This window comes from Channa argus, chromosome 2, assembly GCF_033026475.1.
Source record: "Channa argus isolate prfri chromosome 2, Channa argus male v1.0, whole genome shotgun sequence".
Classification (NCBI taxonomy): Eukaryota; Metazoa; Chordata; class Actinopteri; order Anabantiformes; family Channidae; genus Channa; species Channa argus.
In genome coordinates, this window is record NC_090198.1 from 11,837,832 (window position 1) to 11,864,017 (window position 26,186).

General features: G+C 38.7%; 1 protein-coding gene across 1 annotated transcript; it reads left to right on the forward strand.

The window, feature by feature from the left end:
• Nucleotides 1-10,281: 10,281 nt before the first annotated feature.
• Nucleotides 10,282-26,180, forward strand: drd4b (dopamine receptor D4b). Its single transcript, XM_067495378.1, has 4 exons — nt 10,282-10,738; nt 11,925-12,037; nt 14,413-15,008; nt 21,896-26,180. Exons 1-4 carry the CDS (start codon nt 10,490-10,492, stop codon nt 22,096-22,098), a joined length of 1,161 nt encoding a protein of 386 aa, XP_067351479.1. The 5' UTR covers nt 10,282-10,489; the 3' UTR covers nt 22,099-26,180.
• The last annotated feature ends 6 nt before the right edge of the window (nt 26,181-26,186 follow it).

Here is a 26,186-nt window from a genome sequence, read left to right on the forward strand (position 1 = left end):
AAATTTAAAATGCAATTTTGCCAGGATTTTAGATCAGGTGGAAATTCAACAGCTACAGGAAATGTTGTAATATTTCATTTGAGAAGATATATTATTTTAACCGAATAAATAGCGTGACATGGACTATCGAACTCTCTGATCTTGTAGCTTCTTAATTCTATGTTTTTTGTTCACAGCTTGTTTGCTGTGTCCACCACAACATTGCTGCAATCAATTAATCAATGTACACTCATGATGAAAGTTGTAAGATTGAATGTTTTTTGTTATAAAATACATTTGCCAGAGAAAGTGTTGCACATTCTTATCAAACATCACTGCACGTCTCCTAAATGTTGTTAATTGGTGTGAATTCTTTTTTAAACCTAGAACATTTATGCCATAACTGACTCATGTTCCCATGCAGATGACTTCAATAATAAACAATTTTCTGAAACAAAACATTACAATTTAGAGAATGTAGCTTTGCTTCCATACAGTATGAGTCATATGGAAATGCTATTTATCAAAAGCAACAACTCAATTCAGTTTTTCATCCTGTGCTCATTTAATCACTGGGTTCCAGCAGAGGAAAAGATTATTAGTGTGCATGGTTTCCTTTATTGCCTTTAGTGGGATGACTCTTCATAGTGATCTTCTTTCTCTTTATTTCTGCCCAAATAATTTAGAACAAGTTAAACATCTGCGTTGAGTTTGTCTATGCATGTGTGCTAATCTTCAAGTTCTCCCTTTCCTCCTGAGGCAATGTGTGAAATGTGTGAAAAGCTAATTGCTGCTGATTTTATTCTAATGATATTCATGCCACCGGAGGAGCCGGGCCACAAACACCTTTACACCGAGATCAAAAGTAGCAGTTGCTTGAAAACTTGTCAGCTGTTTTCTGCATGTGATGTCTAAATATAACATCAAGGTGTGGAAATTTGAGTAAGAGGTTTTGTTTGCAAAATATAAGATTTCACATAAAATCATAAATTGTTATGTTTACCATGTTGTTTCCCCAAAAGAACTCATACTCAGACTTGTTCCTCTACTCTGAAGCGAACTTTTCCAGTTCTCTCGGGTCTGATCAGTGAGTTTCAGTTGGATGAAGATCAGGACACTTCAGTTTCCTCTATTCATGTATTCTTGGTGCTTTTAGGTGTATGTTTTTGGTCATTATGCTCTGCTGAAGGAGGCATGACCTGCAATCAAGAGAGTGCTCTGACACTGGCCAGTGTGTTTCTTTCCAGAATAATAACGTTATGATTTCATTGTGCTCTGCACAGATTTGATGCAAAGCAGCGTAATAGCATAACTGAGCCTCGTCTGTGTTTCACAGTGGGGATGGTGCTCTTATCTTTGATTGTTGGACACTGAGCCTAGGTGGCTTAGCAAAAAGAATTTTGTTTTGTCCAAGGTTTTACATATTTAGGTAAAATTCCGAAGAAATTTTAGACCATTTTTTTCAGATTTTATAGATGTCATTAGCCTAGGGGTTCACTTACATTTTCTAACCTGCTCTGTGAATATTTGAATTGAGTGGGCATATGGAAAACTGTGTGTGTTATTAGATATAATTGACAATTTAAGTCCACATTTCAGAAAAAACAAACTAAATATTTGATCACCTATGGGTTATAAAATAAATAAATAAAAAACATAAATCACCTATGGTGATAAAATCTGTTTGGACCTCAACTTGGGAGACAACAGTAACTGAAAAGCTTGTTTTATTATTTTCTTCATTTATGTCTTATTTTTAAAAAACAGAAGCTTGTAAGGTAAATCTGCCATCATGATAAATGCAAATTTGAACATAAAGTTTGACTTTTTTTTACAGTTTTTGTGTTGTTTATAAATTTAGTATAACTGACTCTATGGCAACATTTAATTTAAAACTTGAAACAATATATCTGAACCATTTAGGGGCCCTGGTCATTATTCACTGCTTTCATAATTGCAATACTCATAGTACAGGAAGCCTCAAAAGCTTAAGGGACATTCAGGTGAAATTATGTTAATGACCTGTCCTCTACAGCGTCTGCATGTCAGTCCAATTTAAAGGCCTTTGAAATAGACAGACCTGGTCTTGTTCATTACAATGTTAGCTGTGTTCACTGGAGACACACTCATCACGGGTAAAGATGATTTCATATTTGACCTAGTTTCCACTGAGTAGGTTCCACTTCCTCACACTGACATCAAAGCTGGCTTGTTCAGGACCATCAACCTTAATGAGAAGTTATCAAAAGTTTAGGAAACTTTTAATTGTGGCACATTAAATCATATATGAGGTAATGTTCTTTGGGCAAAAACTTTAATAAAAGTGAAGCAGGGTCTTATACTTCTCCCCGAGCAGCAAATGTACTTATTACACAACGTCATCTACAGACGTAGGCTTCTTTGTCTTTTTTTAAAGGCCAGGACCAAGTGGGGTAGAATAAGTGTCAGTCATTTACTTTCTACTCTATCTGATACCAGTTGTATCCCATTTTCTGGAAGCCTGCTTGGAGATCCTCTTGCCAAGTGTGCTTTGACCAACTTCTCTTCCTCCTCCCTTGACGGTTGCATGTCAAAGCTTGTCTGGTGTTGTGTGATTATGGTTTTCATAGTATGTTTTCAATCCATCTTGATCAGCTTCCTCCAATTTCCTCTTCTGCTGTTAGTTGTGTCAGATAATTAGTGGGAGAGCTGTAAGCACAGCTCTCATTAGTGGGAGAGCTGTAAGCACAGCTCTCACACTATTGAGATCCTTTTCTTTATTATTAGTGGGAGAGCTGTAAGCACAGCTCTCACACTATTGAGATCCTTTCTCTTTATTATTATTATTATTATTTTTATTTCGCCGTTTTTCGGTCACTATCTCCTCCTAGACGGTTTGTCGTAGAAACTCCGTTCCACTTCCTAATCGTAGGTCTCTTTTAGGACATGTGGGCTATTACTTTTCTCATTAATAACTTTTATACTTTTTATTATATTTCACTTTTTATCAACTTTTCTTCCCATTGAAAATGAATGGAAGCCACTTAAAACTTCCCTTCAACTTGCCACTTTTCATCTGCCTCTTGTGTCGTCATACTTTGGAGTAGAAACTTCATTTAAAGTTTATAAAGGTCTAGTCCCTTTCAACTTTTTCTGTGTTGATCAGCTTCTTTGTATCTTTTATACTTTTTGAATAATCGCAGTTTTAGTTTTAGGCAACTTTTGGAGCTTTTTCAACTTTTCCATTAGTGTGTATTGCGGAATGTTGGAGCAGCTAGAGTGGGTGACATCACACGCACTCTAACTTTTCAGCTTCCACTTTTAGCAACTTTTTTCCTTCTTTTCCTTCTTTCCTTCAGTCAACTTTAATCTTACATAAACAAACTATACATCAGAATGTAGGTATTTTTGTCTTCTTTCAGTAAATGTAACTCTCATAGTGACAGGACTGACGGTTCTTTCACCAAGTGTCCAGAAGCAGAGAGAGTGCCGTCTGAAACTCCCATTGGAGCCCATTATAACAGAGGTTCTTAAATTCTAATCAAATCACAAACGGGGGGCTGTTTTAAAATCGCCACCACGCCTTCATTTTATGGAGTATCTTCAAATAAAGTACATCAGTGTGTTCATTGAAGCCTTTTGTCACTCACAGTTTTTGGATTGTTTCGATAGGACTAATACCTTTTCATATTTTGAGCATTTTGCGAGGCATAGTCTCAGCAATTTTCCAGCCTGCCTTTGCATTTGGCTCACATGACTCAGCAGGCGGGCAGCAGTCATTGTCATGGTAACGGACACAGCTGCATGACGTCATGTAATCAGCCTCAGAGCTGTGTCCACACACTTTACCTGAGTTTTTCTCCCTCAACATACACAGTGGAGACAGACACACACACACACCCTCACAGACAGGAAACACTTTCAAAATAAAAGCCTTTCATAATATTTTATCCACTTTTTAGCATTTAAATGCTAAAATGACTTTGTGGTGAAGTTTCCCTACACACACACCCTCACAGACAGGAAACACACTTTCAAAATAAAAGCCTTTTATCATTCTTATTTTAATTATTTAGCATTTAAATGCTAAAATGAGTTTGTTTTGAAGTCTCCCTACAGTGGACACACAAACTACCACACAGACACAGACAGGAAACACACTTTCAAATTAAAAGCTCTTTTCAACTTTTTTTTTTTTCAACAGTTTTTCAGCATTAAAATGGTTCCTTCATTTCTAAGTAGTTACTTCTAGCTTTTTTCTTTACACTTTAATAGCAACTTTTTTACTTTGCTTCTTTTTTTGTTTCTTTTAACTTTGGGAATATTTACCTTTTCCTTTGTTTCTTACTACTTCTTTCCACTTTTGTTAATCAAGTTGTTGCTTTTTCACTTCTTCCTTTACACTTTTAATAGCAACTTTTTTACTTTGCTTCTTTCTTTGTTTCTTTTAACTTTGGGAATATTTACCTTTTCCTTTGTTTCTTACTACTTCTTTCCACTTTTGTTAATCAAGTTGTTGCTTTTTCACTTCTTACTTTTTTCTTTACACTTTCAATAGCAACTTTTCATTTTGCTTCTTTTTCTGTTTCTTTACACTTTAAATATCAACTTTTTACTTATTTACTTCCTCCATTGTTACTTTCTACTTTTTTCTTTTCTGAATTCAACTTTTCCTGGGATTTTGGATTTTTTCCTTTTCTTGTCATCTTCTTCTTTCTCTTTTTGTTTGTATTTATCTCTCTTCAGCGTTTGCGGCTTTGAACGTACAAACGCCTCTGCTCTCAGCAGCTTCTGAGCGGTCGGCCTCTACCGGGCGACTTAACAGCTCTCCCACGTAATTTCCTTGGAAATTGCCTTTTCTAGTTAGTGGGAGAGCTGTAAGCACAGCTCTCACACTATTGAGATCCTTTCTCTTTATTATTAGTGGGAGAGCTGTAAGCACAGCTCTCACACTATTGAGATCCTTTCTCTTTATTAGTGGGAGAGCTGTAAGCACAGCTCTCACACTTATGAGATCCTTTTCTTTATTATTATTATTATTTCGCCGTTTTTCGGTCACTATCTCCTCCTAGACGGTTTGTCGTAGAAACTTCGTTCCACTTCCTAAACGTAGGTCTCTTTTAGGAGATCTATGCTATTACTTTTCTTATTAATAACTTTTATACTTTTTATTATATTTCACTTTTTATCAACTTTTTTTCCCATTGAAAATGAATGGAAGCCACTTAAAACTTCCCTTCAACTTGCCACTTTTCATCTGCCTCTTGTGTCATCATACTTTGGAGTAGAAACTTCATTTAAACTTTATACGGGTCTAGATCCTTTCAACTTTTTCTGGGTGGATCAGCTTCTTTGTATCTTTTATACTTTTTGAATAATCGCAGTTTTAGTTTTAGGCAACTTTTGGAGCTTTTTCAACTTTTCCATTAGTGTGTATTGCGGAATGTTGGAGCAGCTAGAGTGGGTGACATCACACGCACTCTAACTTTTCAGCTTCCACTTTTAGCAACTTTTTTCCTTCTTTTCCTTCTTTCCTTCAGTCAACTTTAATCTTACATAAACAAACTATACATCAGAATGTAGGTATTTTTGTCTTCTTTCAGTAAATGTAACTCTCATAGTGACAGGACTGACGGTTCTTTCTCCAAGTGTCCAGAAGCAGAGAGAGTGCCGTCAAAACTCCCATTGGAGCCCATTATAACAGAGGTTCTTAAATTCTAATCAAATCACAAACGGGGGGCTGTTTTAAAATCGCCACCACGCCTTCATTTTATGGAGTATCTTCAAATAAAGTACATCAGTGTGTTCATTGAAGCCTTTTGTCACTCACAGTTTTTGAATTGTTTCGATAGGACTAATACTTTTTCATATTTTGAGCATTTTGCGAGGCATAGTCTCAGCACTTTTCCAGCCTGCCTTTGCATTTGGCTCACATGACTCAGCAGGCAGGCAGCGGGCAGCAGTCATTGTCATGGTAACGGACACAGCTGCATGACGTCATGTAATCAGCCTCAGAGCTGTGTCCACACACTTTACCTGAGTTTTTCTCCCTCAACAGACACAGTGGAGACACACACAGACACACACCCTCACAGACAGGAAATACCCTTTCAAAATAAAAGCCTTTCATAATACTTTATCCACTTTTTAGCATTTAAATGCTAAAATGACTTTGTGGTGAAGTTTCCCTACACACACACCCTCACAGATAGGAAAAACACTTTCAAAATAAAAGCCTTTCATAATATTTTATCCACTTTTTAGCATTTAAATGCTAAAATGACTTTGTGGTGAAGTTTCCCTACACACACACCCTCACAGACAGGAAACACACTTTCAAAATAAAAGCCTTTTATCATTCTTATTTTAATTATTTAGCATTTAAATGCTAAAATGAGTTTGATTTGAAGTCTCCCTACAGTGGACACACAAACTACCACACAGACACAGACAGGAAACACACTTTCAAATTAAAAGCTCTTTTCAACTTTTTTTTTTCAACAGTTTTTCAGCATTAAAATGGTTCCTTCATTTCTAAGTAGTTACTTCTAGCTTTTTTCTTTACACTTTAATAGCAACTTTTTTACTTTGCTTCTTTTTTTGTTTCTTTTAACTTTGGGAATATTAACCTTTTCCTTTGTTTCTTACTACTTCTTTCCACTTTTGTTAATCAAGTTGTTGCTTTTTCACTTCTTCCTTTACACTTTTAATAGCAACTTTTTTACTTTGCTTCTTTCTTTGTTTCTTTTAACTTTGGGAATATTAACCTTTTCCTTTGTTTCTTACTACTTCTTTCCACTTTTGTTAATCAAGTTGTTGCTTTTTCACTTCTTACTTTTTTCTTTACACTTTCAATAGCAACTTTTTACTTTGCTTCTTTTTCTGTTTCTTTACACTTTAAATATCACCTTTTTAGCTATTTACTTCCATTGTTACTTTCTACTTTTTTTCTTTTCTTAATTCAACTTTTCTTGGTATTTTGGATTTTTTCTTTTATTGTCATCTTCTTTCTTTCTCTTTTTGTTTGTATTTATCTCTCTTCAGCGTTTGCGGCTTTGAACGTGCAAACGCCTCTGCTCTCAGCAGCTTCTGAGCGGTCGGCCTCTACCGGGCGACTTAACAGCTCTCCCACGTAATTTCCTTGGAAATTGCCTTTTCTAGTTATTATTATTATTATTTTTATTTCGCCGTTTTTCGGTCACTATCTCCTCCTAGACGGTTTGTCGTAGAAACTCCGTTCCACTTCCTAATCGTAGGTCTCTTTTAGGACATGTGGGCTATTACTTTTCTCATTAATAACTTTTATACTTTTTATTATATTTCACTTTTTATCAACTTTTCTTCCCATTGAAAATGAATGGAAGCCACTTAAAACTTCCCTTCAACTTGCCACTTTTCATCTGCCTCTTGTGTCGTCATACTTTGGAGTAGAAACTTCATTTAAAGTTTATACGGGTCTAGTCCCTTTCAACTTTTTCTGTGTTGATCAGCTTCTTTGTATCTTTTATACTTTTTGAATAATCGCAGTTTTAGTTTTAGGCAACTTTTGGAGCTTTTTCAACTTTTCCATTAGTGTGTATTGCGGAATGTTGGAGCAGCTAGAGTGGGTGACATCACACGCACTCTAACTTTTCAGCTTCCACTTTTAGCAACTTTTTTCCTTCTTTTCCTTCTTTCCTTCAGTCAACTTTAATCTTACATAAACAAACTATACATCAGAATGTAGGTATTTTTGTCTTCTTTCAGTAAATGTAACTCTCATAGTGACAGGACTGACGGTTCTTTCACCAAGTGTCCAGAAGCAGAGAGAGTGCCGTCTGAAACTCCCATTGGAGCCCATTATAACAGAGGTTCTTAAATTCTAATCAAATCACAAACGGGGGGCTGTTTTAAAATCGCCACCACGCCTTCATTTTATGGAGTATCTTCAAATAAAGTACATCAGTGTGTTCATTGAAGCCTTTTGTCACTCACAGTTTTTGGATTGTTTCGATAGGACTAATACCTTTTCATATTTTGAGCATTTTGCGAGGCATAGTCTCAGCAATTTTCCAGCCTGCCTTTGCATTTGGCTCACATGACTCAGCAGGCGGGCAGCAGTCATTGTCATGGTAACGGACACAGCTGCATGAGATCATGTAATCAGCCTCAGAGCTGTGTCCACACACTTTACCTGAGTTTTTCGCCCTCAACATACACAGTGGAGACAGACACACACACACCCTCACAGACAGGAAACACTTTCAAAATAAAAGCCTTTCATAATATTTTATCCACTTTTTAGCATTTAAATGCTAAAATGACTTTGTGGTGAAGTTTCCCTACACACACACCCTCACAGACAGGAAACACACTTTCAAAATAAAAGCCTTTTATCATTCTTATTTTAATTATTTAGCATTTAAATGCTAAAATGAGTTTGTTTTGAAGTCTCCCTACAGTGGACACACAAACTACCACACAGACACAGACAGGAAACACACTTTCAAATTAAAAGCTCTTTTCAACTTTTTTTTTTTTCAACAGTTTTTCAGCATTAAAATGGTTCCTTCATTTCTAAGTAGTTACTTCTAGCTTTTTTCTTTACACTTTAATAGCAACTTTTTTACTTTGCTTCTTTTTTTGTTTCTTTTAACTTTGGGAATATTTACCTTTTCCTTTGTTTCTTACTACTTCTTTCCACTTTTGTTAATCAAGTTGTTGCTTTTTCACTTCTTCCTTTACACTTTTAATAGCAACTTTTTTACTTTGCTTCTTTCTTTGTTTCTTTTAACTTTGGGAATATTTACCTTTTCCTTTGTTTCTTACTACTTCTTTCCACTTTTGTTAATCAAGTTGTTGCTTTTTCACTTCTTACTTTTTTCTTTACACTTTCAATAGCAACTTTTTACTTTGCTTCTTTTTCTGCTTCTTTACACTTTAAATATCAACTTTTTACTTATTTACTTCCTCCATTGTTACTTTCTACTTTTTTCTTTTCTTAATTCAACTTTTCCTGGGATTTTGGATTTTTTCCTTTTCTTGTCATCTTCTTCTTTCTCTTTTTGTTTGTATTTATCTCTCTTCAGCGTTTGCGGCTTTGAACGTACAAACGCCTCTGCTCTCAGCCGCTTCTGAGCGGTCGGCCTCTACCGGGCGACTTAACAGCTCTCCCACGTAATTTCCTTGGAAATTGCCTTTTCTAGTTATTGCTGATCTTGTCTGGCCAGTGGAAATTAAGAACTCATCTTGGGCAGTAGTTAATAAAGATTTGCATCCTATTGATTATGATTGTTGGTCTCTAGGTCTCAGCATCATAAGGAAACACAGATTTTACATTTGAGTTGCAGGCTCCTATTCTAATTTGGTAATGCATTGCTAGCGTGCCAGATATTCTTGGGTTGCAGAAAGGCTGTGCTTTTTTCACCTGTTCTCAATTTAACAACAACATTTTACCCATCCACTGTCTTTTCTGTGATCCTTTCCAAATAGATAAAGGATGCCACTTGTTTGAATTTGCTGTCTTCAAGTCCAAATAGTTCAACACTGAGTCGATTTTCATAATCTTAGTCTTTCTCTTGTGAATGTTATTTGTAGCTGCAGTTGTTGTAATATTATCATGCATTTCATGGCAGCTGTGAGACAGTAGTGCCAAGTCATCTGCAAAGCCTAGATCACCCATCTTGCCCCTTGCACACTAAAATTTCTTCAGATTCTCTGAATGTTTTAATGATTCATTATGTGCTTTAGATTTGATCTGTAAGCTTTGTACTAATACCAGTCAAACATAGGTTTTATATGATTTGATATGATATGAAATTCGGTGCTGACATTGTTTGAAAAACAACCTGCCAAAGTGTTGTAGATCCAAGAGCTGCAACAGATTCCTAATCATTATGTAAAACAAAAAATGCATATTTAGATGAAATAAACAGCTAAAATATAAAAATGAAATGGCTACTCCTCAACCGCCCACAACCAGAACCTAAAAACCTGTTGCCCTTTTAAAAGCTAATTAACTGCTTTGATACACAACCTGCACGTTTATGTGAGGTTTTCTGTGTTACCATATTATTTCTACCATCTATAATCATTCTGCTGTGACTGTTAACAGAAAACCACCACAGAGCTCCGATAAGAAGATTTGCGCGGATGGATTTAAGTCGGTACCTTCCGATTCGTTCACTCCGCTAACTTATTCCTTCAGGACCAGGCTTAGGGGACGGCAAAGAAACTGGTCCACGTAAATCTACAGGAGGTTGACAGTATAATTACATTAATTGTACAAAACAAAATGAAACTGTGGCTCTGTAATTAAGCGAGATCTGGTTTTTGTCAGCGTCGCCTTTTGCGTCTGGTCAGCGGTGCACACCGGGCTCAGCGCTATCAGTGAACGCCTCACGGGAATACTAGCACTTCACCTGTAACGCTCCTTCTCATGTCAGGGCTGCTGGCTCATACGGCTCATAGATGAAAACTGCTCCGGAGAGAGTCGTTCTCAGTCGGACAAGGAGACCGTCAGTCTGCGGCGCACGGCGCAATACCGGCGACCATGTCCGACAAGTTTACTGACTTCAGCAACGACACGGTTCCGGTGGCTGGGGTCACACATTATAATTTCCTGGCGCTTATATTTGGGGTTTTGCTGATTGTGACAATCACCGGGGGCAACCTGCTTGTGTGCCTTAGCGTTTATCTGGAGAAGGCTTTGAAAACGACCACAAACTACTTCATAGTCAGTTTGGCGTTTGCAGACATGCTGCTGGCGGTGCTGGTTCTGCCGCTGTTCGTTTACGCAGAGGTAAGACCTTTGGATAGATTACCAAATGGGTATACGACGTACACACTGGGGCCTACACAGGTATAAACTAGGTCCCTGGGTATTTAGAATCTGTGTAGTGATTGGTAGTATTTTGTGTATCTGTGGCAAGAAGCTTTCAGCCTCTGAAGTTCACTTGCAGCTTTTCAATCAGCAGCAGCATCTGCAATCTTATTGAAAGAGACACAACATGACTACAAAGTGATGCAACATGAGCAAAAAGAGATGCAAAATGACTCCAAAGATAGAATGGGCCTACACAAAACGTCCACAAAGAGACATACAATGACTAGAAAGAGATGCAAACAGAATATCAAGAGCAGCAGCATGACTACAAAGAGAAATGACAACAAAACAGCTGCATCGTTTCTAGTCTGGGTGTCTTGCTCATTTGTAGGAGGGGTGTGAGGTCTTTTACATTTCTGTGGCCCAGAGACCATTGTCTTACAATCTGTCCACAGCAGCAGCAGCAGCCTATATCGCAGCCAGCACCTGTGGGTATTCTGTGCAGAAAAAGGAATTTGTGTGGACAGAGGTCTAAAAATGGTCCTGTCCTTCAAACTCAATATTTTAAATATTATTGTAAAAATTGTAAAACATTTGGACCAGATCGATCAGGAGTTTTGCTGAGCCCACCGCAAAGAGTTGATGACATAGGAGGCAAACTTCACACTTCAATTAATATCAGGTGTGGGGGTGGGGAATGCATTATGATTATAAGTATGAGTCAAAAATAACTGTATTTTCAGATAACAAAAAGATTCAAATTGTGTAATTTTATTTAAGCATTCATCTGCCCCCTGCTTGTGTGTCTGTCCAAACATCTGAGGTTAAGAGGTGGCCTGCTAGCTACCCTTTAAGTCCTGCTTAATCAGCCATATTTGTGATCTTGTTACACTGCCTGCTACCACTGGCACAGGTATCAAGCTAATATAGACTACTACACTGGTGGCTTGTCGACATGGACTAACTGAATCAGGAAATAACGTGAAAGTTAGAAAAAAATGCTGCTAGTTACCAGGAGAAGAGGAGAACCAACGAGTTGTGGATTAAAGGAATGCAAAAATGACTTGCAGTGGTGCAAGCACAAGAGGATTACAGATATTTACACTCAGATTTGGGGCAGCTAATGAAGTGGCGTTTGTGTTTCTTTGCTTTGTGTGTGCAGTTTCAGGGTGGAGTTTGGTCTTTGAACATGCTGGTGTGTGATGCCCTGATGACCATGGATGTGATGCTGTGCACCGCATCCATATTCAACCTCTGTGCCATCAGTGTGGACAGGTATGTGGGTGTTTATCTGGTCCAGGTTTATAGGAAAACATCAATTATCCCTTACACATGGGGGGAATTGTCAGGCTTCTTTAGCTATAGAGGAAGGGAACAAGAACAATGCATCTGATACTCTGGTTAGCTGTTGTAATCTAAACTCACAGATTATGTGTTTGTTTCTTCAAAGGAACACTTTGGCAATAAACACACTAACACACACTTGTAAGCTTGACTTTAAATGAATTGTGATGATGCTCTGTGTCTGAAACACAGTGGTGGAGTGGTTAGTGCTGCCACCTTACAGCTAGAAGGTTTGAATCTGACCTTCTGTGTGGAATTTGCATGTTCTCCCCATTGTGTGAGTAGGTGTCCTCTAGGTCGTCTGGTTTCGTCCCCCAGTTCATAGACATGCATGTTAGGTTCATTGGTGACTCTAAATTACCCGTAGGTGTGAATCTGCATGTGAATGGTTGTCTGTCTGTGTGTGTCTTTCTGTGTTGACCTAAGATGAACTGTCTTGAGTGTACCCTGCCTGGAGATGGATAGATGTGTGAACCTTATAGTCCCATTTGAAATGTTTCAATGTTTAAAGTGGCCGAAAATTGTATTAATTTATATTTAAATGCCAAAACACAGATGATTGGATGGTGAAACATTCCTCAGTTGCTACAGTTTTAATATAACGTTAATCCAGAACAAAAATACAGTGTAAATACTTCAGCCAGCATCACACAGTATCTACAATGTTTACTCTTTGCGTTGCCCTGTGACGGCCATTGGTCACATTCCCCTGCCCTGCAGTATCACCTGAATAGACAGCCAAACTACATTTGGACCTGACACAGTTTGACCTGAACAAAATTTAAAGGAGTAACATTCAGGCTTTTTGTTTATTTTTGTCATGAAAAGTAAAACCTGGCAGTAAACCTATATTTCTGCAAGATGACTAGATTGTTAGATTGCACAAAACAAATAATTGTTTTATGTTAATGAAAAGTTCAAGTAAATCATCTCCACATCAGCTCCGATTTGATGCTGCAAGCACAATAAAATTCAGTGTTAAAGGCAGATGGGAAATATAAAATATCTCTCGAAACTAATTAATTATGGCTGGCATCGACTTTCTGACTGGAGTAGCAGGGTGACGCCCTGACTGTACAGAATGCATTTTATTGCCTTTTTCCAAAAATCATATCAGATTTCATCATAGAGATGAAAAATAATCTAACACGGTTAGATGGTATCTAGAAATGCAGTTACACGGTAACTGCATTTCTAGAAAGTGTGACAATGTGTAAAATGTAAATGAAAAAATATTGCAATGATTTTCAAATTATTTAAAACCTATTGTTAAATGATAAATAGTGCTAAATGATAAATAGTACAAAGAGAACATATAGAATGGTGAAACAGGAATACATTTTTTCTTATATCTGCTTATTTTGACTTTGAAGTCAGCAACACATCTAAAGGTTGGGACAGGGGCATGTTTACCACTGTGTTGCATTACCGCATCTTTTGACACTCTCTAATCATTTGAAAACTAAAGAGGTGAACTGTTTTAATTTTGAACATGGGAACACTTTTCCCATTCTTGCTTGATATAGGATTTCAGCTGTTCACAGCATCCTTTCTCATTTATCACTATGGTAAATTGGTAAATGGCCGCTCATATAGCGCCTCTATCCTCTAAATGTTTTCAGTAGGGGACAGCACCTGTCCTTTTTTACTATGGAGCCATGCTCTGTAATGAAGCTAAAACGTGGTTTCACATATACATGATTGTTTCTTTGCATGATAGAATTTTATCTCTCATTTGTGGATGAAGCAACGAACTGTTTTCACTGCCGATGGTTTTCAGAGGTTTTCCTGAGCCCATGCATAGATTATCACTACAGAATCAAGTCTGTTTTGAACGCAGTGCTGTTTGAAGATCAAAGCCATTCTGTATTGGTTTATAGCCTTGTCCGTGTATACAGTGCTGGCATTTTTCTTGATTTTAAATTATGTAAAAGCTTTTGAACAATTTACCCACACAGTCTTCTTATCATACCAAATTAAAATACTGCTGAGTCAAATCTCAGTTTCAACATTTGATATGTTGCCTTTTTACTGTTTAGAATCAAAATTAGGTTTCAAAGGATTTGTGAATCACTGCATTCTCTTTTTTTGCATTTTATAATGTCCAGACTTTTATGGACATGAGGTTTGTAGATTTAAAGAAGCTTATACGCTTGGAATAACTAATTACTTATTAATATCTGGCAAATGCAGAGATAACTGAAGCAAAAAATACAAGTAATTGTTATTAGATATTAAGTAGGAGATAACTTGGCTCTCTTAGACATGTTCTTTGAGGTGTTAGCTCTTAATTTTTTGCTTTGCAGGTTTATTGCAGTGTCCATACCCCTAAATTACAACCGCAGGCATGTCGACCATCGTCAGCTCATCCTGCTGTCAGCCACCTGGATGCTGGCCTTAGCCGTGGCCTCACCTGTCATCTTCGGCATCAACAATGTGCCTAACCGTGACCCCGGCGAATGCAAACTGGAGGACAACAACTACGTGGTTTACTCTTCTGTCTGCTCCTTTTTCATCCCCTGCCCCATCATGGTCCTGCTCTATTTTGGGGTTTTCCACAGGCTACGGCACTGGGAAGAGTCTCGTAAAGCTAAACTCCGCAGCAGCATCGAGGCCTGCAGGAAGCTGCAGCATGCAGCAGTGGCCACCGCCCTTCCCCCACTGACAGGCACCATCCCCGGGCCTCTGCCTATGCCTCTGCCCAGGATCATCGAGAGGGACTTGGCTCAGTCCCGACTCGATGACACAGATGACTACATGCAGCAGGAGATTCCTTATCCTCGGCAGTACAGAGAGAACTCTGTGCCCACACTGACGTTCAGCCAGCAGCAAAAGAGGAAGAAGACAGCAAAGATCAACAGCAGGGAGAGGAAAGCAATGAAGGTGCTACCTGTTGTAGTAGGTGAGTCATTTAATATGCTTCATTCCTGGTGCTGACAAAGTCACATTTACAACTACTTACAACTTGAACATCAATGGTTTGGAAAAATCTGAGCTGAGTAAGCCACCTGACGCTTGGTGACACAGGTTACCAAATTTAAAGCGACAAAAGATCTTTCATCTTATGCCTTAATCTCGTAGCTGATATCTCTAAAAACTGTTCACAGGTTTTAATTAAACAAAAGTTGAGCTTTGGGCAATACAATATAAATACAAGATGAATCACCTTAGTGACTTATTTTCTAGCCTTTCTTTTCCAAAGCAGGTGTTTAGACCTTAAACAACCCTTTAAAAATGCACAGTGTTGGTGGGGACATGCTGTAAAAAGTGCAAGTGAGACATGAAATAAAATCCAGGAAGTCCAGTTGGAGTGCCAAATCGAGATACCAAATATATTATGATACAGGATTTTACCACTCACAAAAGCTACTGATAAAAATGTTCCTTTTTTGTAATTAGAGGTTGGAGGATATAGTGCATGTGCTCAGACAGGCACTTAACACAAAGCGAAAGCTAGATAACAGATTTTTAATATGGTTGTTATATAAAATATATATATATATCTCTTCTTCTTTTCCTTTCGGCTGCTCCCTTTCAGGGGTCGCAACAGCGAATCATGTGCCTCCATCTAACTCTATCCTCTGCATCCTCTTCACTCACACCAACTAACTTCATGTCCTCCCTCACTACATCCATAAATCTCCTCTTTGGTCTTCCTCTAGACCTCCTGCCTGGCAGCTCCAACCTCAGCATCCTTCTACCAATATATTCACAGTTTCTCCTCTGAACATGTCCAAACCACCTCAATCTGGCCTCTCTGACTTTATCTCCAAAACATCTAACATGAGCTGTCCCTCTGATGTATTCATTCCTGATCCTGTCCATCCTCGTCACTCCCAAAGAGAACCTCAACATCTTAAGCTCTGCTACCTCCAGCTCTGCCTCCTGTCTTTTCTTCAGTGCCACTGTCTCTAAGCCGAACAACATTGCTGGTCTCACCACCATCTTGAACACCTTTCCTTTCATTCTCGCTGATACTCTTTTATCACACAACACACCTGACACTTTTCTCCACCCGTTCCAACCTGCCTGCACTCGCCTCTTCACCTCTTTTCCACACTCACCGTTGCTCTGAACCGTTGACCCTAAGTACTTAAAGTCCTGCACCTTCTTCACCTCTGCTCCCTGTAACCTCACCATTCCACCTGGGTCCCTCTCATTGACACACATGTATTCTGTCTTGCTGCGGCTAAGCTTCATTCCTCTGTTTTCCAGAGCAGACCTCCACCTCTCTAGATTTTCCTCCACCTGCTCCCTGCTCTCACTACAAATAACAATGTCATCTGCAAACATCATAGTCCAGGGAGATTCTTGTCTAACCTCATCTGTCAGTCTGTCCATCACCAGAGCAAACAAGAAGGGGCTCAAAGCCGATCCTTGATGCAGACCCACCTCCACCTTGAACTCCTCTGTCACACCTACAGCCCACCTCACCACTGTCTTACAGCTCTCATACATGTCCTGCACCACTCTAACATACTTCTCTGCCACTCCAGACGTCCTCATACAATACCACAGCTCCTCTCTCGGCACCCTGTCATACGCTTTTTCTAAATCTACGAAGACACAATGCAACTCCCTATGACCCTCTCTGTACTTCTCCATCAGCGTCCTCAAAGCAAATACTGCATCTGTTGTACTCTTTCTAGGCATGAAACCATATTGCTGCTCACAAATACTCACCTCTGCCCTTAGCCGAGCTTCCACTACTCTTTCCCACAACTTCATTGTGTGACTCATCAGCTTTATTCCTCTGTAGTTGCCACAGCTCTGCACATCTCCCTTGTTCTTAAAAATTGGTACCAGTACACTTTTCCTCCAGTCCTCTGGCATCCTCTCACTCTCCAAGATCTTGTTAAACAAACTAGTCAAAAACTCTACTGCCACCTCTCCTAGACACTTCCATACCTCCACAGGTATGTCATCAGGACCAACTGCCTTTCCGCTCTTCATCCTCTTCAATGTCCTCCTCACTTCACTCTTACTAATCTTTGCTACTTCCTGCTCCACACCAGTCACCTCTTCTACTCTTCGTTCCCTTTCATTTTCCTCGTTCATCAACTCTTCAAAGTACTCCTTCCATCTTCCCATCACACTCCTGGCACCTGTCAATACATTTCCATCCTTATCTTTAATCACCCTAACCTGCTGCACATCCTTTCCATCTCTATCTCTTTGTCTGGCCAACCTGTACAAATCCACCTCTCCCTCTTTAGTGTCCAACCTAGCATACAAGTCCTCATATGCTCTTTGTTTGGCCTTTGCCACCTCTATCTTCACCTTACGCTGTATCTCCCTGTACTCCTGTCTACTCTCTTCAGTCCTCTGTGTCCCACTTCTTCTTAGCTAACCTCTTTCTCTGTATACACTCCTGAACTTCCTCCTTCCACCACCAAGTCTCCTTGTCCGCTTTCCTCTTTCCAGATGACACACCGAGTACCCTCCTACCTGTCTCCCTGATCAAATTAGCTGTAGTAGTCCAGTCATCTGGAAGCACCTCCAAACCACCCAGAGTCTGTCTCAGCTCCTCCCTGAAAACTAAACGACATTCTTCCTTTTTCAACTTCCACCACTTCCTCCTCTGCTCTGCCTTAGTCCTCCTTATCTTCCTCACCACCAGCATCATTTTACACACCACCATCCTGTGTTGTCTGGCTACACTCTCCCCTACCAATGCTTTACAGTCACTGATCTCTTTCAGATTACAACGTCTACACAAGATGTAGTCTACCTGAGTGCTTCTCCCTCCGCTCTTGTACGTCACCCTATGTTCCTGCCTCTTCTGAAAGAAAGTGTTTACTACAGCCATTTCCATCCTCTTTGCAAAGTCAACCACCATCTGACCTTCTGCGTTCCTGTCCTGAACACCAAACCTGCCCATAACAGTCTCATCACCTCTGTTCCCTTCACCTACATGCCCATTGAAATCTGCACCAATGACAACTCTCTCACCTCTGGGGATGCTCTGCATCATTTCATCTAACTCACTCCAGAATTTCTCCTTCTCTTCTAACTCACATCCTACCTGTGGGGCATAACCACTCACAACATTGAACATCACCCCTTCAACTTCCAGCTTCAGACTCATCAACCTGTCTGATACTCTTTTCACCTCTAGAACATTCCTCACAAAATCCTCTTTCAATATAACTCCTACTCCATTTCTCTTCCTATCTGACCCATGGTAAAACAACTTGAACCCTGCTCCTAAGCTTCTAGCCTTGCTACCTTTCCACCTGGTCTCCTGGACATACAGTATGTCCACCTTCCTTCTCTGCATCATGTCGATCAACTCCCTAGCCTTCCCTGTCATAGTACCAACATTCAAAGTCCCTACTGTCAGTCCTACATTCTTAGCTTTCCTCTTCTCTCTCTGCCTACGAACACACAAGTACAGTTCCCATTCAGAAAGCAACAACCATCTTATTTAAACATTCATTGTTTGGTGTTCATTTACTTGTAGAGGAAGCTTTTGTGAAAATGTTTTCACTGCTATCAAAGTGCCAGAACAGTCTTTTAGGTGTAAGCACTTGTCATTACAGCCTCTTGAATTTGAGTTATTACTTCAGTATTGAAGTTGAAAATGTAAGTATAATTGCTCCTAACAACAAGCGAGGTGCATTAGTGTTGAACAGTTCAATACGATAATCACTGCCCTGTTAATAATTGGCAAAGTGGCAGTTAGTATAAGTAACAAAGTGCATCAAAGTTGAGTGCAGAGCCGATTATTCAAACAGGATTAGAGAATAAATTACAAGCAAACTTTCCTCACTTTACATTTTACCCAGCATCGTCTCTGTTCTGTGAATCAAACTTTTTGTTCTGAGTTTTCTTTTGCAAGTAACACATTTTGGAAAGTATTTACTTGTTGCACAGTTTGAGAAATAAAATGACAGCTTTCGCAGTTTGTGTTGACGGTTACTATTTGTGTTGTAGCAGTGAGACTGCTGACATGCGTGCAGGCTGCTCTGTGTGTCAGGATAAAATTGTCACTTCTGACTGGCCGTCTCTCCACAAGTAACGGCCATTATAGGGTAAAGCCTTCAATCCAATTACTATGCAGCACATGCTCTTACAGTCACACCAGCTCACCTGTACATAGACTGAAGAATGGACTGAGATCTGCTCTAAATTCATCGGGATATGTATAAAGTTTAGTGTCCAGCAGATGAGTCACATTGTCAGGCAGCAGCTATCTAACAATAGAAGATACTCTATTGCTTGTCACGCACTCATTTTAATGTCAGTAGTGAGTGGAGACATGTTGATCGTGAAGTCAAAGTACTAATCAGCAAACAGTAGAAAGCTGCATTTAACAGGTTGTCAGACACCTCAAACCAAAGTCACTTAAAGGTAAGGAACACACGCTAAGGGCAACTTAGAGTTCAGTATCTTGCCCTAGAATACAACATGTTATCCAAGCCAGGAATCAAAGCATCAGTCTTGCAGGTTTTGGACAGCCCAGCCTACAGTCTGAGCCACAGGTTGTTATGTGTATTTTGTATACGGATTCTGCAAATGAAATTTAACCTAAACCTAAATTCACAAATGTTTTGATAATCAATTACTGGAGGTGCACAGTAATGCAGTAGTCAGTGAAAAGACAGGACTTACTCATTGACACCTGAGCTGGGAAGAGTTTTTGTTCAGTCAGACTCATTCACCACAAGACAGAACTTTTATTTAATTATTTTGGTGCTTTCGGCTCATCCCGTAATTTCAGGGTCGCCACAGTGGATCATTGTCCGCATGTTGATTCGGCACAGTTTCTACGCCAGATGCAGGATGCCCTTCGCAACCCTCCCCAATTTCTACTGGGCTTGGACCGGCCCTGCAGATCTGGGGATGGGAATGGACTGTTAGGGGTTCAGTGTCTGGCCCAGGGACACTTTGACATATAGCCTGGACCGGGGATCGAACTACTGACCCTGTGGAAGAGTGCCTTACCAACTGAGCTATAGCCGCCACACCACAAGATTACATTTAATACATTTGTAGATCCTTGTATCCATGACAGTAGTCTCAGGGCTGGCCTGAATACATCATATGCATGGTGTCCTACTAACAGAAGAGCTTTGGCATATTATGCAAAGTCCTTCAATCTCCTGGAAAAAAAAGATATAAGCCCCATCCATCACCCACTCTACACAAAGCTATAAATCATTTAGATAGATTTCATCACAAACATGAGCTGTCATCAGAGAAAAATGGCATTGGTTTCAGTGAGGCAGCTTTTTTTAGAGTCCTTACTAACAAGGGAAGCTAAGTAAATTAAGTCGAGTTATCACTGGCAGTCAATAGTTCAAAAATTCACCTGTTTGTTCTTAAAGACGGAAGTCAAACGGGCAAGGATGTCTGGTCTGGAAGATTCATTTTAGGAACGACTTTAAATCAAGTTTTCTCATTGATCTCCAAATCAAAATGATCTTCCCATTTCTGTCCTTCTGTGGTCAGATTATATGTAGAAGTTTACATATGTATAAAACGTTTGTATTTTCCTGCCAACTCTGACACTAAAATTATTTTCCATGTGCGTAAGAACAAAATCAAGAAATCCAAAATTAACTGAACGTCACCAAGCAGTAATGTCTAGTTCTAAGTTCTGAAAAATCAGCAGGGTCGTACATTTCTGCTTTTTCTTTTATGAACTCTCAATTAAACTCAAACTGTCAAGGCACAATCACCAAGAGTAACGAAGAGAAATGAATGAAAGGGTGAATCTTTTAAACAAAAACACTATCTCTGGTTTGGTTATGGGTTTGCTTTGCCTCTAAAACATTAATTATGCAATTGTGAGTCTGGAAAGAAACACACTGGTCAGTGTCAGAGAGCTTTGTTTTAGTCACAGGTCACTGACAAGATAAAACGGAAGGAGAAGCAGCAGGAAAGAGCATTTATTGAAAGAGCTGAAACTCAGGAGACATCTCATTAAGAGCTACAAACAGAGCTAGATTGCAGTCTGTGCTAAAAGGGTGCGCTGAAAGATAACAATTCCCAATTACCAAAAACACAATATGACAAAAAACAGACAAAAAATGGCAAAACCTAGAAAGAAAATTACAAAAATCTGAAACAAAATGACTCAAATCAGAAATAAAATGAACTAAAACAGATATGATGGGTCAAAAAAGGGATGGAAGTGTCCAAAAAAGATAAGACAAGAAAAAGCAGATGCAAAATGAGAAAAGACCACAAACACACAAACCCCCCAGGGATCCATTTTTTTATAATCCATCGATGCTTTTAGTCACATCTGTGCCTGTAATATGTGATTGGTTTGTAATTGCCTTCTCATGTGGATTTCTTATTTGCTTTTTAATTTGTTACAAATCTTCCTCATTGAATCAGTCTTCTTTACATTCAATCCCAGTTTCAGATTTTGCTTTAAGTCTTGCATTCATCTTTATCTCATGTGTTCCTAGCTTTTTGTAAGATTTAAGCTTTTTTATGTCATGTTTGATGTTTATGCTTTAATAAATAATAATAATAATAATAATAATAATAATAATAATAATAATAATAATAATAATAATAATAATATAACATATATAATTAATAATATGCTTGTTTGTATATTTTGCCTCACAAGTGTGCATTTGCTGTTTTTGTGACATACAGCTATGGGACTAACTATGGGGTCACTACACTGTGAGAAGCACATGAAGCTCCAGGCAGTAGTCAATCAGTCATCTTTCTTAGAAAACAAGGTCTTGGACAGAAATGACTGAGTTATGATTTAAAGAGATGTACAGGTTTAACATGATGACCAAGTCTGACTTTTCTCTGCAGGTTGCTTTTTATTCTGCTGGACTCCGTTCTTCGTGGTCCACACGACACGTGCTCTGTGTTTGAACTGCGACATCCCTCCCAGTCTCATGAGCACTGTCACCTGGCTGGGCTATGTCAACAGCGCCCTCAACCCCATCATCTACACCATCTTCAACACTGAATTTAAGAAATTCTTCAAGAAATGGTTAAGCACCTGCTGCTGACACCAGACTTCCCTACACTCACCCAGTGAACAAAAGGGAAGAATGTGGAGACCGTGAAGTTCAGACCTGTATCTGTAAAAACCCTCTCACACTGGAATAAATTACGACATGTTGACATATGACTGGACTGGATATGTCAGGAAGTGACAGACTGGAAACAATGAGGCCTATACTTTACCAGTGTTTTTAAAAGCAGCTAATTATGTGGTAATTCTAAGTCAATTTTATCACTTGATGATGTGACAAAATTACGTTTTAGTAGAAAACTGCACAAAGCAGCAACAGACTGCGTGTTGACAGATGCCTACGTCTGCAAGTGACATTTGACTTTCTGCATTTCTGTACTGCACTTCCTTTTTGGGAGTATTCTGTACATGAGCCTTGGTTGGGGTTATGGTCTGCCAGTTCTACTAGAGGATGTCTGATTTGCACAAAGCACAAGAGGGAAGTTCGCCTGAAAGGATCAAGTGAGACATCCTCAAGGAGGCAGGCTGAATAATCTTTAACGGACTAAAATAATACTTCTCTCTTTTTATATAAGATTAAAGAATGTGTTTGACAATATGGGAAACATGCTTATTCACTCTCTTGCCAAAAAGTATATTAGAAAGTTAAATAATGCTCGTGAGTGTAGAGTAAATAGGAAACTACAGCCAGAAATTGATTGAGCTATCATAAGATAAAGACAGGAAATAGGGGGGGTTGTCCAAAACAGGGCTGTGGTCTAATTCAGTGTGCACGCAATCCAGCTGTGCTGCGTTGCTCAATCACAGCTGCCAGAGTGTCCATGTCTGGAGTGACTTACTCCAGACATTTTTTACATGCCAGGTTTATTTTTGTCAGAAAAGCTTGAGCCTTTGAAGCCTGAAACTCACCTGTAAATGCATATGAATGCCTGTAATTATTCTCAATACAAAGAAATATTCTTTTTAATAATATATTTCCTTTCATTCTGACAGTTTCTTTGCACAAACACAACAGGGCAGTGCACAATCTGCAGTCAGTTCTTCTTGGCTGTTGGTTTAAATCGTTTTGGTAAATAATCAACCTGCCAACAACAATTACGGGACAGTGGTGTCACCTTGCTTTTGACCAGGACAGACAACTGACAGGCTGATTGATGGTGGCTTCATACTAAAAGTCAGATTTAAGAGGGTGATCAATATTTGTCACCTACCAATTTAAAAGTAAAAGTATAAAAGTCAAGTTCCCTAAATTTCAGCTGTTCCTATAATGCAACGAGATGTTTCACATCAGTCCTCATGGTCGTGTTGAAAGTTATAAGAAATCACTAATTAATCAATAAAAAGAAGGTGACGATTTAATATTAAATCAGTCCATATTGTTAATAGTTTTTATAATACTTAAACAAGTCAGATCGTTCAACAGTTCTTTTTGTTTTTGTCGAGTGCAAAACTTTTCGCAGCATTCATTATTTATTTTATATATTTGAACCTCCTCTGCTACTCTGGAATGTTTGTCTTCTCACTGATTTTGTGGGATATTTCTGACCCAAGCAAAATAAACATTTGTTGGTTTTTAAGTTTAAAAAAATGGGGCTGGGGTTATAATCTATCCACACGTTTATGTCGCCAAGGAAGATTTATGCTTCCCTGAGAGAAAACTGGAAAGTATACAATTTATCTGAGATGAAGTTATAAGTAACTGCCATTGCTGCTTTAGAATAAAAGTGGGATTAAACTGAATCCGGGAAACTTCTTAAGACCAAGTGAGAAAAATTCCCTCTGAACATGCATCCAGCTGAGATGGGCAAATTGGATCTGCACAGGACTGCACAATGTCATTACTGCCTTCTTAGCATATGTCAATAATTTATTTCCATTGCTGTGCTGCAGTGAGTTAGAGTAAGCAGGAACAGGTTCCAAAAGCCTTAATTTCACAAATGACAATATAAATAGGTCCCTGTGCTAATGACAGAAATGACAGTTGTATTTATGAACTGAATCATATTTCTGGTGAAGGAGAATTATAACTATCATTGATTTTACTATTTTCTGGGTTTTTCCTACTGTAACTTGTCATAGCATTTTTTAACTCTATGAGGTAGTTTACTGTTTAACACAGGAGCAACAGAGAAATGCACCATTTAAAAAAAATAAAAAATACAGTTGCCAGCTGTTGCAAAAAAAAATGTATGTCTCCAGCTTGGGCTAAGTGCCACAGACCAGTAGAGAGGGGTCGTTGTAGCCCTGTTAGTAAAGCGGTCGTGCACAAACCACAGGTCAGTGGTTTGATTCTGGTCTCTCCTGGCCAAGTGTCCTTGGGCAAGACAACAAACCCCAAAGTTGCTGGTCAGGTGAGCACCTTGCATGGCAGCTACCACCATCGGTGTGTGAGTATGTAAATGAACTGGTGAATGAGAAGCAGCGTTGTAACTATATAAGTGGCCATTTAGTGAACTGAGGAAAAAAATGGCACATTACGATAAATAGTAACATCAGCTTGCTCACACAGTGCGTTAGTAGTAATGTTAATATTTACCATGTTTATCTTATTAATTAAGTGTATTTGCAACATTTGCTAAATATAGTGGAAAACACAGAGGATTAAATAGATTTGGACATAAACTAAAGGATTGGACAAAGTGAAGGTCAGCAGAATTCAGCAGACCACTTATGTTTCACTTTATCCTGAGGGGATCCTGAATACCTGTACCAAATTCCTTGGTATTCATGCACATTTGAGTTTGGACCAAAGGGATGCCTTAACAAACAGAGCAGCATCTTTTGAAAGCATTACAAGAACAGAGCACTGAGCTCGACATGCTAATGATTAGCTGTGGTAAACTTATGATGACCTTATGAAGATTATGCACAGATAGTAACATGGACAGAAAAACTATGTATTAATTATTTTTTCATTTCAGCAGGTGATATATATTCTATGTGATAAAATAGACCTTTTCTTGTTAGAGAGACATCAGCAGCACCTTATAAATACATTTAACCAGCACTCAGGGGGGAAAGAAGAAGTGAAAATTGGGGCCAAGTGTGAAAGCTGGGTCGAAAAAGCTGAAGCAGGTGCTGAATTTGATCAAACCTCTAATGATCATCAAAACTTAAAACCCCAACACAGATGCATGTTACAGTAAGCTCATGGTGAGAACTGACTCACTTTTTTCTCAACTATAAAAACTCACAAGTGACACTCACAGTCTTTCACGTGGTGTAAGTGAAGACAGACTGATGAAAGTGAGTGAACAAAACATATAATTGGAGGCACTGAATATGTTTTCATGCACCCTATCTACCAAATAACTTCTGATGTGGACGCACCTGCCACCACAGACTGATCAAAGACCTGAATGATTTCCCACCATTGAGTTGCAACATCTATTCATAAATCCATGACTATGTTTATATTGTTTGTAATGTGTACTTAAAATTGTATTTATGATGATGTGTGCTGCTGAACTCTTGGCCAGGTCGCCCTTGTAAATGGGATCTCGATCTCAATAGGTTTTATCTGGTTAAATTTTTTACAAAATTATGTAAAGTTCTTCCAGAATTATTCATATCTGTTTTTTTAACAATATATTACTCCACAGTATGTAAAACTTGCAAGCATTTCTAAATGCATTCATGTTTTAATGCAGTTTAAAAAGGGAAATATCCCATTATATTGACCTGACACTTTCCCAGGCTCGGGAAACTAGAATATGATGTACAAAACATAACATAAACACATTGTTTTCAAGCTTGCAGAGGACAGATGAGGACTGTCATCAAAATTTAAACCACAGTTACTGAATAAAAAAGCTTCATTCATGTTTGTAATCACACAAATATTTCTCTATTACTATTCTAATAAAGGATGTTGTCATACTGTATCTTGCCAATAATTTATGTATTTTTGAAAGGCCTGTGATCCTGGCGTCACATTTAATTTGCTACTCCTCAAACATTTAAAGAGAAAATGTGCTCTTTATTTTTTTTTTAAACAGAAGTAGAACAAAGATGTTCTACACTGTAAATGTGTACAGTAGTCACACAACATTTAGAAAAATTTTCACATTTAACTTTAGCTTCAAATTCAATGTCCTGAGCTCTAAGCAAAGACTTTACAAG